This window comes from Rhinoraja longicauda, chromosome 16 (genome assembly GCF_053455715.1).
Source record: "Rhinoraja longicauda isolate Sanriku21f chromosome 16, sRhiLon1.1, whole genome shotgun sequence".
NCBI classification, from domain to species: domain Eukaryota; kingdom Metazoa; phylum Chordata; class Chondrichthyes; order Rajiformes; family Arhynchobatidae; genus Rhinoraja; species Rhinoraja longicauda.
Genome location: NC_135968.1, coordinates 9590931 through 9609136, shown reverse-complemented (window position 1 = coordinate 9609136; position 18206 = coordinate 9590931). Strand labels below are relative to the sequence as shown.

Sequence of the window (18206 nt, the reverse complement as noted above, 5' to 3'; positions counted from 1 at the left end):
GAGGGAGGGAGGGAGGGAGGGAGGGAGGGAAAAAAAAAAGCAGAGGAAGGAAGGGAAAATAAAAAGCAGGGCCTTCAGGCCACTGAGTCTATGCTGAGCTTAGATCACCCATTCTGACTAGTTTGAAGAAGGGTCTCGACCCGAAACGTCACCTATTCCTTCTCTGAGGGGATACTTTCTGACCCGCTGATTTACTCCCGAGTTTTGTGGCCCTTCTTCTGAGCGTCATCGACATTATCCCACTTTCGCATTGACTCCCTACACTCAAAGGGCAGTTTTGCAGAGGCCAGTTAACCTAGAGACCCACACGTCTTTGGGACGTGGGTGGAAACCGGGGCGCCCGGAGGAAACCCACGCGGCCACCCGGAGTAAACACACGCGCACAAACTCCACGCAGACAGCACCCGAGGTCAGGATTGAGCCCAGATCCCTGGCGCTGTGAGGCCGCGTCTTCGTGCAGCCTTGAGAAGTGTTAAGATTCCTCTCATGGTGCAACGTGAGGACTTCCCTCTCAATAAACAGCTCGTGAAATATGGACTTAAAAAAACAACTTAAATAATGAATATCTTCTGAAGTGATCATTTTAAAGCCAGTAAAATATGCAAAGGAAATTTCAGAAGATATATGTGCGATAGTGTCTGCACCTCAAAAGAATGGTAAATGTTTGAAATGATTTACGAAGCAAAGCACTCCAGGTTTAGTGCCTGTTTGAAGCAGTTTCCATTTTACAAGGGCGTGTAAACTTGTAAATATAAATGACAGCATTAAACCTTCGCTATTTTTTAAAAAACTAAAAAAATACTTTATTCAAGAAATAAATATATACAAAACATGTTCTTTCCAACATGCTGCCTGACCTGAGTTACTCCAGCACTTTGTGAATAAATACCTTCGATTTGTACCAGCATCTGCAGTTATTTTCTTATACTATATGTTCCTTCCAAAACTCCAGCCGACATTCAATACACCATTACACCAGATTACCCCCCACCCTTGCCACTCATGTGGCCCACTGGCGTGGAATCCCTTCTCTTATTTGGAGGGGCGTCTCTCTCCACCACACCCTGCCCCCCCCCATGTCCAGCAGCGGAAGGACCCTAGACTGTGGTCCTCCCCCACAGAGCCCTGGCGTTGGCTGCACCGAGCTTCAGTGCGTCCCTCAGCACGTACTCCTGCAGTCTGCAGCGGGCCAATCGGCAACATTCCCCGACGGACAGCCCGCTCCGCTGGGAGGTCAACAAAGCTCGGGCTGACCAAAGAGCGTCTTTCACCGAGTTGATGACTAAACCCGAGTTAACGGTAGGGACTGCTCACCTGCAGTCTCAGCTCGAGTCACTGACTCTGGCTTGAGAGGACAACAAATATAGTCTTTCCAGGTGAGACAGAGGTTCACCTGCACCTCCTCCAACCTCATCTATTGCATCCACTGCTCTAGACGTCAACTTATTTACATCGGCGAAACCAAGCGCAGGCTCGGCGATCGCTTCGCCCAACACCTGCGCTCAGTCTGCGTTGGCCAAACTGATCTCCCGGTGGCCGAGCACTTCAACTCCCCCTCCCATTCCCAGTCTGACCTTTCTGTCATGGGCCTCCTCCAGTGTCATAGTGAGGCCCACCGGAAATTGGAGGAACAGCACCTCATATTTCGCCTGGGCAGCTTGCAGCCCAGTGGTATGAACGTCGACTTCTCCAACTTTAGATAGTTCCTCTGTCCCTCCCTTCCCGTCCTCCTTCCCAGATCTCCCTCTATGCTGCCTGACCTGCTGAGTTACTCCAGCATTTTGTGAATAAATCGATTTGTACCAGCATCTGCAGTTATTTTCTTATTCTCCCTCTATCTTCCTGTCTCCACCTATATCCTTCCTTTGTCCCGCCCCCCTGACATCAGTCTGAGGAAGGCTCTCAACCCGAAACGTCACCCATTCCTTCTCTCCCGAGATGCTGCCTGACCTGCTGAGTTACTCCAGCATTTTGTGAATAAACACCTTCTATTTGTACCAGCATCTGCAGTTATTTTCTTATACAAATATAGCGGGGATCACTTCTTAGTGATGCGGTGTGATAAAATACTTTTAAGAACACACTGACAATTATCAGGCCAATCATTTTCACCTCAGACCTGGGGGACCTGCTAATATCGAGAAAAGTATGAAAATTTATGGCAGTTTGGACAAGGCTGAATAAGGAAAGGAAAGGTGGCTCAACTTGCCCACACCGGTCAACATGTCCCAGCTGCACTAGTCCCACCTGCCTGCGTTTGGTCCATATCCCTCCAAACTTGTCCTATCCATGTACCTGTCTAACTGTTTCATAAACGTTGGGACAGTCCCAGCCTCAACTGCCTCCTCTGGCAACTTGTTCCAAACATCCACCACACTTTGTGTGAAAACGTTACCCCTCAGATTCCTATTAAATCTTTTCCCCTTCACCTTGAACCTACGTCATCTGGTCCTCGATCCCCTACTCTGGGCAAGAGACTCTGTGCATCTAACCGATTTATTCCTCTCATGATTTTATACGCCTCTCTAAGATCACCCCTCATCCTCCTGCGCTCCAAGGAATAGAGACCCAGCCAACTCAACCTCTCCCTGTAGATCAGACCCTCTAGTCCTGGCAACATCCTCATAAATCTTCTCTGAACCCTTTCAAGCTTGCCAATATCTTAATTTGCTTCAAGTCATTTCATGAAAGTCTTCCCACAACTGATTTATTTTTGACAACATGAACTAGAATTACCACAGCATGTTGGTACAAAATTAAGACATTGATATATTTAAGTGGGGGGGAAAAAAGGCCACAAAGTGCTGGATTAACTCAGCGATCAGGCAGCATCTCTGGTGAACGTGGATGGGTAACGTTTCAGGTTGGGGCCCTTTCTTCAGACTGCAGAGTCGGGGGGTGGGGGAAGAGGACTGGGTGAGCTTTTTCACAGTTCAGTCTCTTCCCAGCTTTCTTTTCACTCTGAAGAAGGGTCCCATTCCGAAACGTCACCCATCCATGTTTTACAGAGGCGCTGTCTGACCCGCTGAGTTACTCCAGCACTTTGAGTCCTTGTTTTGTAAAACCCTGCATCTGCAGTTCATTGTTTCTATATTTAAGTGGAAGCACTTATCTCTTTAAAATAGGTTTTGGCACTTTCTTAAAAATAGACGGAGAAGTTATTTTATACAAAACGTGTTGGAAGGAACTGCAGATGCTGGTTTACACCGAAGATGGACACAAGTGCAATACGACACGATAGAACTTCATTTATTCCAGGAGGGATCTACTTGCACTTTATTCTGTCTTAATACTGTTACAATTTGTTTCGTTGGGTTGTTGTTGTTGTTTAAATTAATTAAATTATTGCATCGTATGGGAGGTGCATTCCCAATCTCGTTGTACCCCTCCCTGTACAATGACAATAAAGATATATTGTATTGTATTGTATTGTAAAATGCTGCAGTAACTCAGCGGGCAAGGCAGCATCTCTGGAAGGAATGAGTGACGTTTCGGGTCGAGACCCTTCCGCATTCAGCGTCTAGATATATAGAAGACCGGTCAAAACGCATAATGATAAGAAAAAATGTAGAATAAGCCTTAATTTCCGTCCCTCCCCCATCCACGTTCTCCATCTACAGGTGGTGTCTGTTCTACTGCCCTGCTGATTATATATTACTGATTGTATGCCGCGTTATCACCTTCCCCTCAGCAAACAATGAACCATTTTACATTTCCTTATCACCATCCGCTTTGATCTGTTGTTTTCATAGAAACATAGAAACATAGGAAATAGGTGTAGGAGTAGGCCATTCGGCCCTTCGAGCCTGCACTGCCATTCAATATGATCATGGCTGATCATCCAACTCAGTATCCCGTACCTGCCTTCTCTCCATACCCCCTGATCCCTTTAGCCACAAGGGCCACATCTAACTCCCTGTTAAATATGGCCAATGAACTGGCCTCAACTACCTTCTGTGGCAGAGAATTCCACAGATTCACCACTCTCTGTGTGAAAAAAACTTTCTCATCTCGGTCCTAAAAGACTTCCCCCTTATCCTTAAACTGTGACCCCTTGTTCTGGACTTCCCCAACATCGGGAACAATCTTCCTGCATCTAGCCTGTCCAACCCCTTAAGAATTTTGTAAGTTTCTATAAGATCCCCCCTCAATCTTCTAAATTCCAGCGAGTACAAGCCGAGTCTATCCAGTCTTTCTTCATATGAAAGTCCTGCCATCCCAGGAATCAATCTGGTGAACCTTCTCTGTACTCCCTCTATGGCAAGAATGTCTTTCCTCAGATTAGGAGACCAAAACTGTACGCAATACTCCAGGTGTGGTCTCACCAATGCCCTGTACAACTGCAGCAGAACCTCCCTGCTCCTATACTCAAATCCCCTCGCTATGAATGCCAACATACCACCTTACCCGTCTATATCGCTAATCCCCCTCTCCCCTGACTCTCAGTCTGAAGAAGGGTCGTGACCTGAAACGTCACCCATCCCTTCCCTCCAGAGATGCTGCCTGTCCCGCTGAGTTGCTCCAGCATTTTGTGCCTTATCTTTTATTTTATACAAAGACGCTAATTGTTTAACTATTGTTCTGTCATGGGGTAGACTGGCTCCCCCTCCCTAATCTTTTCACATCCCCAATCCTTTCCACTCCTCACTTTAATTTCATGCTTTATGGACTTTGTGTTTTATGTTTGATGTTGGCACATCAACAACCCTCCTGGAATAAATGAAGTTCTATCGTATCGTATTGTTTGGCCACTATATTCAACAATGGGTTTGAGGCTGTGCTTTTAAAGTGCCTTTCAAACGGACTGCGATAATGCAATTTTGGTCTCTTTACAGAAGTTCTATCACCACTGTCTATATCGAGGTTCTGCCTCCAAACAACCAGAGTCCACCAAGGTTTCCACAGATGATGTACAACTTTGAAGTGAGCGAAGCAATGAGAAGGGGAGCAGTTCTGCTGAATTTGAAGGTAATTGCGCCTCTCCGATGCTTTGTGGGCGGCACGGTGGCGCAGCGGCAGAGTTGCTGCCTCACAGCGATCGCAGCGCCAGAGACCGCGGGTTCGATCCCGACTGCGGGCGCCGTCTGTACAGAGTTTGTGCGTTCTCCCCGTGACCTGCGTGGGTTTTCTCCGAGATCTTTGGTTTCCTCCCGCTGTCCAAAGGCGTACAGGCTTGTAGGTTAATTGGCTTGGTGTAAACGTAAAATTGTCCCTAGTGTGTGTGGGATAGTGTTACTGTGCGGGGATCGCTGGTCGGTGCGGACTCGGTGGCTCGAAGGGCCTGTTTCGACGTCATCTCTGAAGTCTAATGCTGAGAGACTAGTGCTATTAAAACATGTTTCTCCTGACGTTTCACAGAGACATCTATTTCAAAGTAACAAAACCTCCTGCCGAGGGGCGGCAAACCCACACAGCTGGTGGAGCCGCTGCCTCACAGCGTCGGAGACCCGGGTTCGATCCTGACCTGGGATGCTGGCTGTGTGGAGTTTGCACGTTCTCCCTGTGTCCTGTGGGTCTCAATAGACAATAGACAATAGACAATAGGTGCAGGAGTAGGCCATTCAGCCCTTCGAGCCAGCACCGCCATTCAATGCGATCATGGCTGATCACTCTCAATCAGTACCCCGTTCCTGCCTTCTCCCCATACCCCCTCATTCCGCTATCCTTAAGAGCTCTATCCAGCTCTCTCTTGAAAGCATCCAACGAACTGGCCTCCACTGCCTTCTGAGGCAGAGAATTCCACACCTTCACCACTCTCTGACTGAAAAAGTTCTTCCTCATCTCCGTTCTAAATGGCCTACCCCTTATTCTTAAACTGTGGCCCCTTGTTCTGGACTCCCCCAACATTGGGAACATGTTTCCTGCCTCTAATGTGTCCAATCCCCTAATTATCTTATATGTTTCAATAAGATCCCCCCTCATCCTTCTAAATTCCAGTGTATACAAGCCCAATCGCTCCAGCCTTTCAACATATGACAGTCCCGCCATTCCGGGAATTAACCTAGTGAACCTACGCTGCACGCCCTCCATAGCCCCAGTTTTCTCCCACATCCCAAAGTGGTGGGGGTTTGGAGGTCCTTGGTTCTTGGTCCTCCAAAATATTCCAAATGGAATTTAAACTGGAGGTGGCGGAGTATGGACTTAAGCAAGAAGGGCTTCTTAGAGAAGAAGAGCTGCCTTAAATTTGGTTGCGTCTGGTTGAATAACTATAGTAGGGTGAAGACTATTCCATGCTTTGTGCGAGGGTAGAATTAATTGCTATACACATCTGCCTTGATAGCTGGTATCTCAAATTGAGGTTAATTGGCCTCTGTGAATTGTCTCTAGTGTGCCGGGAGTGGATGAGAAAGTGGGATAGTACAGAACTAGTATAAACCAGTGATCGATGCTCATCATGGACCTGGTGGCCGAAGGGCCTGTTTCCATGTTGTATCTCCAACCCTAAACCTTATTATTTCACGGGCGACTTTCGAATGGAGCTTTGTTCAGGGAATTATATTAGTTAATTTGTCGCGGGTGAGATTTAGGGTCAGAAATAGTCAGTCGAGTTTCTGGATTTGTTCCGGAGGTCTCTCGGTTGCTTTCCACTCAGATAGCAATAACAGATCTACACATCTGCAGTGCTGGAAAAAAAAAGGCTTTGTGCATTTGTTCCCAATCCTCAATTCCAGGTTTGCCTTTATCTGCATTCTTGAATGCATATGAATAAGGGGTAGGCCATTTAGAACTGAGATGAGGAAAAACATTTTCAGTCAGAGAGTTGTGAATCTGTGGAATTCTCTGCCTCAGAAGGCAATGGAGGCCAATTCTCTGAATGCATTCAAGAGAGAGCTGGATAGAGCTCTTAAGGATAGCGGAGTCAGGGGGTATGGGGAGAAGGCAGGAACGGGGTACTGATTGAGAATGATCAGCCATGATCACATTGAATGGCGGTGCTGGCTCGAAGGGCCGAATGGCCTCCTCCTGCACCTATTGTCTATTGCCTATTGTGTCAATCTTGAAAGACACAAAGTCAAGCTGATGTAACTCAGTGGGTCAGGCATTATCTCTGGAGAACGTGGGTAGGTGACGTTCCGGGCCAGGATCCTTCTTTAAACATCTTTGGCTCTTGAGTATCTGCAGGTTCCATGTTATTCTGGCAATCTTAGATGTCATTTTGCTTGAAACTCAGGAAGAGCAAAAACACAGTTATTTATGCCGGTCTCATGACAAATGATGCCTGTCGTGCTCTGGGATTGCTTTGTGCTGTTCTGTAGATGGCTGAGGGCCACCACAGAATGGAATGCATGTTGGTGAATCAATGTGAATAATACTGGATTTATTCCAGACCTGAGAGCCATGATTGTCTTCATCAAAGATAGACACAAAATGCTGGATTAACTCAACGGGGCAGGCGGCATCTATGGATAGAAACATAGAAACATAGAAAATAGGTAGAGGAGTAGGCCATTCGGCCCTTCGAGACAGCACCGCCATGCAGGTGCAGCAGGCAGTGAAGAAAGCCAATGGAATGTTGGCCTTCATAACAAGAGGAGTTGAGTATAGGAGCAAAGAGGTCCTTCTGCAGTTGTACAGGGCCCTGGTGAGACCGCACCTGGAGTACTGTGTGCAGTTTTGGTCTCCAAATTTGAGGAAGGATATTCTTGCCATTGAGGGCGTTCAGCGTAGGTTTACCATGTTAATTCCTGGAATGGTGGGACTGTCATATGTTGAAAGGCTGGAGCGATTTGGCTTGTATACACTGGAATTTAGAAGGATGAGAGGGGATCTTATCGAAACATATAAGATTTTTAAGGGGTTGGATACGTTAGAGGCAGGAAACATGTTACCAATGTTGGGGGAGTCCAGAACCAGGGGCCATAGTTTAAGCATAAGGGGTAGGCCATTTAGAACTGAGATGAGGAAAAACTTTTGCAGTCAGAGAGTTGTAAATCTGTGGAATTCTCTGCTTCAGAAGGCAGTGGAGGCCAATACTCTGAATGCATTCAAGAGAGAGCTAGATAGAGCTCTTAAGGATAGCGCAGTCAGGGGGTATGGGGAGAAGGTAGGAATGGCGTACTGATTGAGAATGATCAGCCATGATCACATTGAATGGTGGTGCTGGCTCAAAGGGCCGAATGGCCTCCTCCTGCACCTATTGTCTATTGTCAATATCATGGCTGATCATCCAGAATCAGTACCCCATGCCCAAAGATACTAGAGGTGCAAGATGGACCACTCCGTTGAAATCGCCTATACTGAAGTGTAGTACGCAAAGGAGCGTAACGTCCGCCATTTTAGTAAGCAAATCCCGCCGTTCGCTATGCCTCTCGCAGTGTAATCAGTGTTTTGGGGGAACAGTGTGTGTGATGATTCCATAAAAATGCTGAATATATCTCATCTATCAATTCACAGATTTTTGTTATTTTTCTTTTTAAATGTTTCTGCAAGTTTCTGCCTACTAAAATGGCGCCATGACATACTACGGTTTTTAGGGTCGAGTGGTCTATTTTGTTCTGCTCTATTATCTATGCCCATGCCTGCTTTCTTCCCATGGCAACTCCAACAGCCTGACCGCGGGAGAAGACGGCAGGGGAGAGAAAAAGTCATTCTGGCCTTCCATCACAGTGAGGAGGGGACTGGAGGAGACTCACTGTGATGGATGTTTCTTTTGTTTGGTGTTGGTTTATGATTGTATGTGTTATTGCATTTTTACTCATTATTCTTATTGGCCTTATTGTTGAACTGCGGGTAATTTTTCATTTCACTGCACATTTATGTGTGTGTGACAAATAAATTGACTATTGACTATATACCTGGATTCCATTAGCCCTAAGAGCCACCTCTAACTCTCTTGAAAACATCCAGTGAATTGGCCTCCACTGCCTTCTGTGGCAGAGAATTCCACAGATTAACAACTCTCTGGGTGAAAAAGGTTTTCCTCATCTCAGTCCTAAATGGCCTACCCATTATCCTTACACTGTAAGCCCTGGTTCTGGACTCCCCCAACATCGGGACCATTTTTTCTGCATCTAGCCAGTCCAATCCCTTAATAATTTTATATGAAGGAATGGGTGACGTTTCAGGTCGAGATCCTTCCTCAGAGTGCGAGTCAGGGTGAGAGGGAATATAGAGATATGGATGGTTAAGGTGTGAAAATGACAGATCAAAGCAGATGGTGGTGAGGGAGTGTAGGATGGTTCATTGTGTCGGACGGAACTACAGATGCTGGTTTAAACCGAAGATAGACACAAAAAGCTGGATTAACTCAGCGGGTCAGACAGCATCTGTGGAGAGAAGGAACAGGTGACGTTTCGGGTCGAGACCCTTCTTCTGTTAGCTGAGGGGAAGTTGAGAACGCGGCATACAATCGGTAGCATTTAATCAGGTGGACAGTAGAACTAGTCGGAGAAGAATGAGGGAGGACCTCATTGAAATATACAGAATAGTGAAAGGCTTGGATAGAGTGGATGTGGAGAGGATGTCTCCACTAGTGGGGTCTAGGACCAGTGGTCAGAGGCTCAGAATTAGACGTTCTTATAGGAAGGAGACGAGGAGAAATTTATTTAGCCAGAGGGTGGTGAATCTGTCGAATTCTTTGCCACAGAAGGCTGTGGAGGTCGTCAATGGATATTTTTAAGGCAGAGATAGATAGCGTCTTGATTAGTACGGATGACAGGGGTTATGGGGAGAAGGCAGGAGATAGGGGTTAGGAGGGAGAGATAGATCAGCCATGGTTCGAGGTTTCAAGGTCAGTTTATTGTCACATGTCCCAATTAAGGTCCAGTGAAATTCGAATTACCATCCAGCCATACAAAAAACAAGCAACAAGACTCACAACTACATAAAAGTTAAGATAAACATCTACCACAGCAGATTCCCCACTGTGATGGAAGGCAATAGAGTCCAGTCTCCTTCCTCTTTATTCTCCCGCGGTCGGGGCAGTCGAACCATCCGCAGTCGGGGCGATCGAAGCTCACGGAGCCAACGGTTGAAGCCCCCACGTCGATGCGATCAAAGCCCTCGCGTCGGGGCGATCAAAACCCCCGCGTTGGGGCAATCGAAACTCCCGCATTCGGGCAATCGAAACTCCCATGTTGGGGCAATTGAAACTCCCGCGTAGAGGCGATTGAAGCTCCCGCGTTGGGGCGATTGAAACTCCCGCGTTGGGGCAATCGAAACTCCCGCGTTGGGGCAAACGAAACTCCCGCGTTGGGGCGATAGAAACTCCCGCGTTGGGGCAATCGAAACCCTCACGTTGGGGCGATTGAAACTCCCGCATTGGGGCGATTGAAACTCCCGCGTTGGGGCAATCGAAACCCCCACGTTGGGGGCGATTGAAACTCCTGTGTTGGGGCGATTGAAACTCCCGCATTGGGGCAATTGAAACTCCCACGTTGGGGCGATTGAAACTCCTGCGTTGGGGCATTCGAAACTCCCACATTGGGGCAATCGAAACCCCCCCGTTGGGGCAATCGAAACTCTCGCGTTGGGGCGATCGAAACTCCTGGAGTCCTTGGAGCCCCCGATGTCGGTCTCTAACCAGAGACCGCAGGCTCCGCGATGCTAAAGTCCGCCGGCACCCACGGTTGGAGCCCCAATGGCGATCCCCGACAAGGTCCGCCAGCTCCGTGATGTTATAGTGGAATGGCGGAGTAGACTTGATGGGCCGAATAGCCTAATTCTACCCCTATCCCGTACGACCTTCTGAACTGAGGGTGGATGTCTTCAACAACGCAGGTTGCTGGTCCTGCACAGTGCAGTTCCACGGCCGTTCCTTTTGTGGCCTGGCTGCCTTGTGCATCAGCTCAGCAGCCCGTGAACGAGATGATAATAATAATAATAATAATAATGCATTTTATTTATGTAGCGCTTTTCATATACTCAAAGACGCTTTACAGAGATTTAGAGAACATAGGGAAATGAATCAATAGATAAATAAGTAAATAAGTAAACGAACAGAGAAAGGAGACAGAAGGTGAGGTGACCTTCAGTGGTTGAAGGCAGTACTGAACAGGTGAGACTTCAGCGATGTTTTGAATGTGGTGAGTGTGGAGGAGTCTCTAACGGTTTGGGGTAGTGAGTTCCATCGGGTGGGAGCAGCGATGGAGAAAGCCCTGTCCCCCCAGGATCTGAGTTTGGTCCGGATGTGGGGGGATAGGAGATTGGCAGCAGCAGAGCGGAGGGTGCAGGTGGGAGTGTGCCTGTGGAGGAGGTCGGTCAGGTAGGATGGGGCCAGGTTATGGAGGGCTTTGTAGGTTATGAGGAGGATTTTGTACTGGATTCTCTGGGGGATGGGGAGCCAGTGGAGTTTATAAAGGACGGGGGTGATATGGTCACGGATCGGGGTGTGGGTGAGTAGACGGGCAGCGGAGTTTTGAATGTATTGAAGTTTACTGATGATTTTTGAGGGTGCGCCATAGAGGAGGCTGTTGCAGTAGTCCAGACGGGAGGTGATGAAGGCGTGGATGAGGGTTTCTGCAGCTGTGGAGGAGAGGGATGGACGGAGACGGGCAATGTTTTTGAGGTGGAAGAAGGCTGTCTTTGTGATGTGTTTGATGTGTTTGTCGAAGGAGAGGGTTTGATCAAAGATGATTCCAAGATTCCGGATGTGAGGTGAGGTGGATACTGGGAGACCATCAATATTGAGGATGAAGTTTTGGGTGGATTTGGTGAGCGTTTTTGGACCAATGATGATGATTTCAGATTTGTTGCAATTGAGTTTGAGGAAATTTGATTGAAGCCAAGATTTTATTTCAGTGATGCAGTTTGTCAGTGTAGAATGTGTGGTGGGGGAGATTGACTGGGTGGAGATGAAGAGCTGGATATCATCGGCGAAGCAGTGGAAGTTGAGACCATGACGGCGGATTAATTGACCAAGGGGGAACAGGTAGAGGATGAAGAGGAGGGGGCCAAGGACTGAGCCTTGGGGGACACCTTGGGGGAGGGGAGCGGTGGGGGATTTACAGTTGTTAATGGAGATGAACTGGTGTTGTCAGATTTGAACCAGGATAGGGCTGTGCCGGTGATGTTAAGGGAGGTTTCAAGTCGGGTGAGCAGAATGGAGTGATTTATAGTGTCAAAGGCGGCGTTGAGGTCAAGTAGGATGAGGATGTTGAGGTTGCCAGCGTCGGAGGAGAGGAAAAGGTTGTTTGTGATTTTGAGGAGCGCAGTTTCAGTACAGTGGTTGGAGCGGAATCCGGATTGGAAAGTTTCATACAGGTTATTGGTAGAGAGGTGGTATTTGAGTTGGGAAGATACAGCACGTTCCAAAACTTTGGACAGAAAGAGTAGGTTGGAGATTGGTCTGAAGTTGTTTGGGGTGTCAGGGTTTAGACCAGGTTTTTTCAGGAGGGGGGTGACAGCAGCGATTTTGAGGGATGGCGGGACGATGCCAGTGGACAGGGAGGAGTTTATTGTTGCAGTGATAAGTGGAGAGAGAGCAGGAAGGCAGGCCTTGACAAAGCTGGAGGGGATGGGGTCCAGAGAGCAGGTGGCAGTTTTTATTCCTGTGAAGAGGTCAGAGAGGTCGGAGATGCGCCGGAGTTGCTTCAGATTCACCGCAGGTCATGCCGGGCACATTCAATACATCACTCACTCTGCCGTGGCGCCGGATGACGAATGTTAATGGTAACTGCGACTATCAGTCATTTGAAAAAAATGATTTGCCCTGGCTATTATTTGTATCCCTTATCGAATGTTTGCTTACTGTGGAAATGAAGACTGAACTGGTTGTTCACATGTGCAACATTTTTTATCTCCGCTTTTGACTGTGTTTTTAATAATAAAATGGAAGTTATTAAGTCTGTGCAGAGGCGAGGGGAGTAATACCTAATCAGAGAAAGATACAAAGTGCTGGAGTAACTGCGTGCATACCTATTTCTTCCACAGTCCGACCCCTCCCCCCTTTTACTTTCTCCGTTCCCTTTCAACTGTCGGAATTTCATTATTTAGTGTCGGTACATATGACAATTAAACACTCTAGACTCTCGAACAAAACAAGACACAAAGTGCTGGAGTTACTCAGCGGGACAGGCAGCATCCCCGGGGAGAACGTGGACGGGTGACGTTTCGGGTCGATTTAGATTTAGATTTAGAGATACAGCGTAGAAACAGGCCCTTCGGCCCACCGGCTCCACGCCGCCCAGCGATCCCCGCACACTAACACTATCCTACACCCACTAAGGACAATTTTTACATTTGCCCAGCCAATTAACCGATAAACCTGTACGTCTTTGGAGTGTGGGAGGAAACCGAAGATCTCGGAGAAAACCCACGCAGGTCACGGGGAGAACGTACAAACTCCGTACAGACGGCGCCCGTAGTCAGGGTCGAACCTGAGTCTCCGGCGCTGCATTCGCTGTAAGGCAGCAACTCTACCGCTGCGCCACGGTGCGCCATCAAGACCCCGCTTCAGGCTGTTGATCATCCGTTCCTGTCCATGAATTGAATTGAATCCATTATTGTCACATGTGACGAGACAACGGTGAAATTCTTTGCTTGCGTACCCAAGGTATGCAAATAGTCACAACCTAAAGGGCGCCGATCGGGTTACAAAGGATCCCGCGCCGGGTCCTCCTTAGTTCCCCACACCCCCTCCCCCTCCCCCACGCCAGGTCCTCCTTTGTTCTTTGTACAGACAAGCGCCCGTAGTCGGGATCGAACCTGGGTCTCTGAGGCTGTAAGCGCTGTAAAGCCAGGGCCGTTTTTACAGCATTATGGGCCCCCAGGCAAAGCAGTGTACTGGGGCCCCTACCGTTACTCTCCCCCACCCCCCTTTCCCTACCAGCCCCCCCCCCTGTCGTGCCGGCGAAAAGCACTTAGCGATGGACTTAGGGTGCTACATTGTTGCGAAAAGCACTTACAGATCGCTGTGAGAAGCACTTAGGGATGGAAAAGCAAAGCACTTAGGGAGCTAATTGTTGCGAAACAGATCGCTGTGAGAAGCACTTAGGGACTGAAAATGTTGCGAAAAAAGCACTTATTGAACCTACATTTTTAAAGTAGTATTTATTTATTGCAAGTTACTTAACATACACAGATCAGCATGGGACCCCTATGCTCGTGGGGCCCCGGGCAAGTGCCCATCAGGCCCATGCGTTAAGACGGCCCTGTGTAAAGCAGCAACTCTACCACCGCGCCACCATTATATATATATGTGCATTTCATTATGCTGAAGCATCTTATTTAAAAACACCATTTGGACCGAGTTTGAGTTACAACATCTTTATCTAACTCCCCCCAATCCTGATGAACTTTCAGAAATTCATTTGTTGGTTTGATAATTTTTATAAACCCTGAATTGCTGAACGTGGCACGGTTTTTTGAATCGTAATGATCAAAAAAGGACATGCCGATGCTTTTAACAGTATTGTTTTTCCCCAATGGACGGCAACATTCAACAGTGCATTCAGCTGTCAGGAAAGGGGAGTGCATGTCTGCACAAACACAAAGCTGGGGTGACTGACACCACTGAAGGTCGAAACAAACCGTGCATCATTTGACTTGGATCGAGAGGATGTTTCCACTAGTGGGAGAGTCTAGGACTAGAGGACAAAGCCTCAGAATTGAGGTTTGGGCGGCACAGTGGCGCAGCGGTAGACTTGCTGCCTTAGAGCGAATGCAGCGCCGGAGACTCAGGTTCGATCCTGACTACGGGCGCCGTCTGTACGGAGTTTGTACGTTCTCCCCGTGACCTGCGTGGGTTTTCTCCGAGATCTTCGGTTTCCTCCCACACTCCAAAGACATACAGGTATGTAGGTTAATTGACTGGGTAAAATGTAAAAAATTGTCCCTAGTGTGTGTAGGATAGTGTTAATGTGCGGGGATCGCTGGGCAGCGCGGACTCGGTGGGCCGAAGGGCCTGTATCTCTAAAAAAAAATTAAAGGACGTTCTTTTAGGAAGGAGAAGAGGAGGAATTTCTTTAGTCAGACGGTGGTGAATCTGTGGAATTCTTTGCCACAGAAGGCTGTGGAGGCAGTGGATATTTTTAAGGCAGAGATAGACAGATTCTTGATTAGTACGGGTGTCAGAGGTTATGGGGAGAAAGCAGGAGAATGGGGTTTGGAGGGAGAGATAGATCAGCCGTGACTAATTCCATGGCCTAATTCTAATCCTATCATTTATGAACTTAGAACATTGATCAACTTTGGTTTCATAGCATCAGTAAAAGCCGCATACCCAAGATAGACACAAAATGCTGGGGTAACTCAGCGGGGCAGGCAGCATCTGGGATGTCATGGTGCAGTTGTATAAGACATGGTGAGAATGCATTTAGAGTATTGTGTTCAGTTCTGGGCACCATTATTGGAAAGATGTCAAGCTGGAAAGGGTGCAGAGAAGATTTGTGAGGGTGTTGCCAGGACTAGAGGGTCTGAGCTGTAGGGAGAGATTGAGCAGGCTGGGACTCTATTCCTTGGAGCGCAGGAGGATGAGGGGGTGATCTTTTAGAGGTGTATAAAATCATGAGAGGAATAGACCTGGTAGTCCCTTGCCCAGAGTGGGGGAATCGAGGACCAGAGGACATAGGTTTATGGTGAAGGGAATAAGATTTAATAGGAATCTGAGGGGTAGCTTTTTCACACAAAGGGTGGTGGGTGTATGGAACAAGCTGCCAGAGGAGGTAGTTGAGGCAGGAACTATCTCAACGTTTAAGAAATTGTTAGACAGGTACATGGACAGGACAGGTTTGGAGGGATATGGACCAAACGCAGGCAGGTGGGACTAGTGTAGCTGGGACATGCTGGCCGGTGTGGGCAAGTTGGGCCGAAGGGCCTGTTTCCACACTGTTTCATGGTATGGCTCTATCTCTGCAGAGAAGAAATGAGTGACATTTCAGGTCAATAGACAATAGGTGCAAGAGGAGGCCATTCGGCCCTTCGAGCCAGCACCGCCATTCAATGTGATCATGGCAGATCATGCTCAATCAGTACCCCATTCCTGCCTTCTCCCCATACCCCCTGACTCCGCTATCCTTAAGAGCTCTATCCAGCTCTCTCTTGAATGCATTCAGAGAATTGGCCTCCACTGGCCTTCTGAGGCAGAGAATTCCACAGATTCACCACTCTCTGACTGAAAACGTTTTTCCTCGTCTCAGTTCTAAATGGCCTACCCCTTATTCTTAAAACTGTGGCCCCTTGTTCTGGACTCCCCAAACATCGAGACTCTTCTTCAGACTAGAGTCGGGGGAAAGGGAAAGAAGAGATATAGATGGCGATGTAGAGAGATATAGAACAATTGAAGGAAAGATACGCAAATAAAGTAACGATGACGAAGGAAACAGGGCATTGTTAGGTGTTTGCTGGAACGAGAAGCTGGTGCGACTTGTGTGGGGAAGGGATGGAGGGAGAGTGAATGCAGGGATTGCTTGAAGTTAGAGAAATCAATATTCAAACCACTGGGTCATAAGCTGCCCAAGCAAAATATGAGATAGCCCGGATAACCGAAGCTGCAATATCTCTTAGCAATATCCGTTCCCCACATGCCCGAGTCGTTCTTCAATGTCAATATTGTGCAACATATTCCACATCAAATTAATTCATCCAGTGTTGTTCCTTATAAACCGTGAGCTGTGTTCATTGTCTGCAAGGCCATCATTCAGTTTAATTCAGTTTAGAGATACAGCGCGGAAACAGGCCCTTCGGCCCACCAAGTCCACGCCGGCCAGCGATCTCCCGCACACTAACACTATCCTGCACACACCAGGGACAATTTACACATTTACCAGGCCAATTAACCTACAAATCTGCACGTCGTTGGAGTGTGGCAGGAAACCGAAGATCTCGGAGAAAACCCACGCAGTCACGGGGAGAACGTACGAGCTGCGTACAGACGGCGCCCGTAGTCGGGATCGAACCCGGGTCTCCGGTGCTGCACGCGCGGTAAGGCAGCAACTCACATTGACTGCACCGCCATTCAATCGCGGCTGATCCATCTCTCCCTCCTAACCCCATTCTCCTGCCTTCTCCCCATAACCTCTGGCACCTGCACTAATCAAGAAATGTCATGCAACCGGAAAAGCGTAGCAGGCAAAACATAGCTGTCGCCGATCCTACGCTTGGTCTCGCCCATGTGTTCCTCTCCCCGTCTAATTATAAATACATTCCTTTTATTAATGTTAGACACATTTTTTTTTTCTCGAATCGAGTTGCTCGTTCTCAAATTGAATACCAAATTCCTTCATGCTCCGATGACTACTTCCCCGGGGATCATTGACTTTCAGGTTATTGATGAAGCCTGCTTTGTTATCCATCACCAGGTCCAAGATGGACTCCTCCCTGGTTGGCTTCATATCAAATTGCTCCAGGAAACTATCCCTGAGTGATTCCTTCTCACAGCCACCCATTCCAACCTGGATTAACCCGTAAATACTCCCATCATTAATATTAGTCACAGAGTGATAGTCACAGCGTGGAAATGGGCCCTTCGGCCCAACTTGCCCGTACCGGCCAACATGTCCCAGCCTCAACAGTCCCACCTGCCTGTGTTTGGCCCATGTCCCTCCAAACCTGTCCTAACCATGTGCCCGTCTAACTGCTTCTTAAATGTTGGGAGAGTCCCAGCCTCAACTGCCTCCCCTGGCAGCTCGTTCCATACACCCACCACCCTTTGTGTGAAAATGTTACCCCTCAGATTCCTATTAAATCTTTTCCCCTTCACCTGAAGCCTGTGTCCTCCGGTCCTCGATTATTGTGCCGCTTTTTACACGTTTCCATTAATTAGTGCGTTATGTGCAGGGTAGGTTTTTGTACCAAGAGTGTTGGGTGCCTGGAACGCATTGCCAGAGCTAGTGGCAGAGGCAGATTAAGAGTCATTCAGATTGGCACATGGATACGGAGGGATAGGGATCACGTGCTTGGCATTGTATAGCATGGATATTGTGGGCCGAAGGGCCTGTTCCCTGTGGTCTACTATTCTGTGTCCCATGCACTTTACAAACTGTGTGGCTTCTGTTTGACGGTCTATAGCAGTATTTGTTTATGAATGGGACCTCTGGAGAAATTTCCTGTTTGTTAGAAATCAAAATTTAATTTTCTCTTTCGTCAGTCTAATTTATCTTTTTTGTTTCGGTTTAGGTTTAGAGGGTTATGGGTCAAGTCGGGCAGGTGGGACTAGTGTAGATGGGGCATGTTGGCTGGCATGGGCTAGTTGGGCCGAAGGGCCTCTTTGCATACTATTTAAGTTCATAAGTTATAGGAGTGGTGAGTCTGTGGAATTCTCTGCCACA

At 47.9% G+C, this 18206-nt stretch overlaps 1 protein-coding gene across 1 annotated transcript in view; it reads left to right on the top strand.

Moving 5' to 3' along the window:
• Positions 1-18206, top strand: part of pcdh15b (protocadherin-related 15b) — a 1128636-nt gene that overhangs the window by 814293 nt on the left and 296137 nt on the right. Inside the window, exon 18 of the mRNA XM_078413191.1 lies at positions 4836-4968. Coding sequence (XP_078269317.1) covers positions 4836-4968 — 133 coding nt within the window. The remainder of the gene's footprint in view (positions 1-4835; positions 4969-18206) is intronic.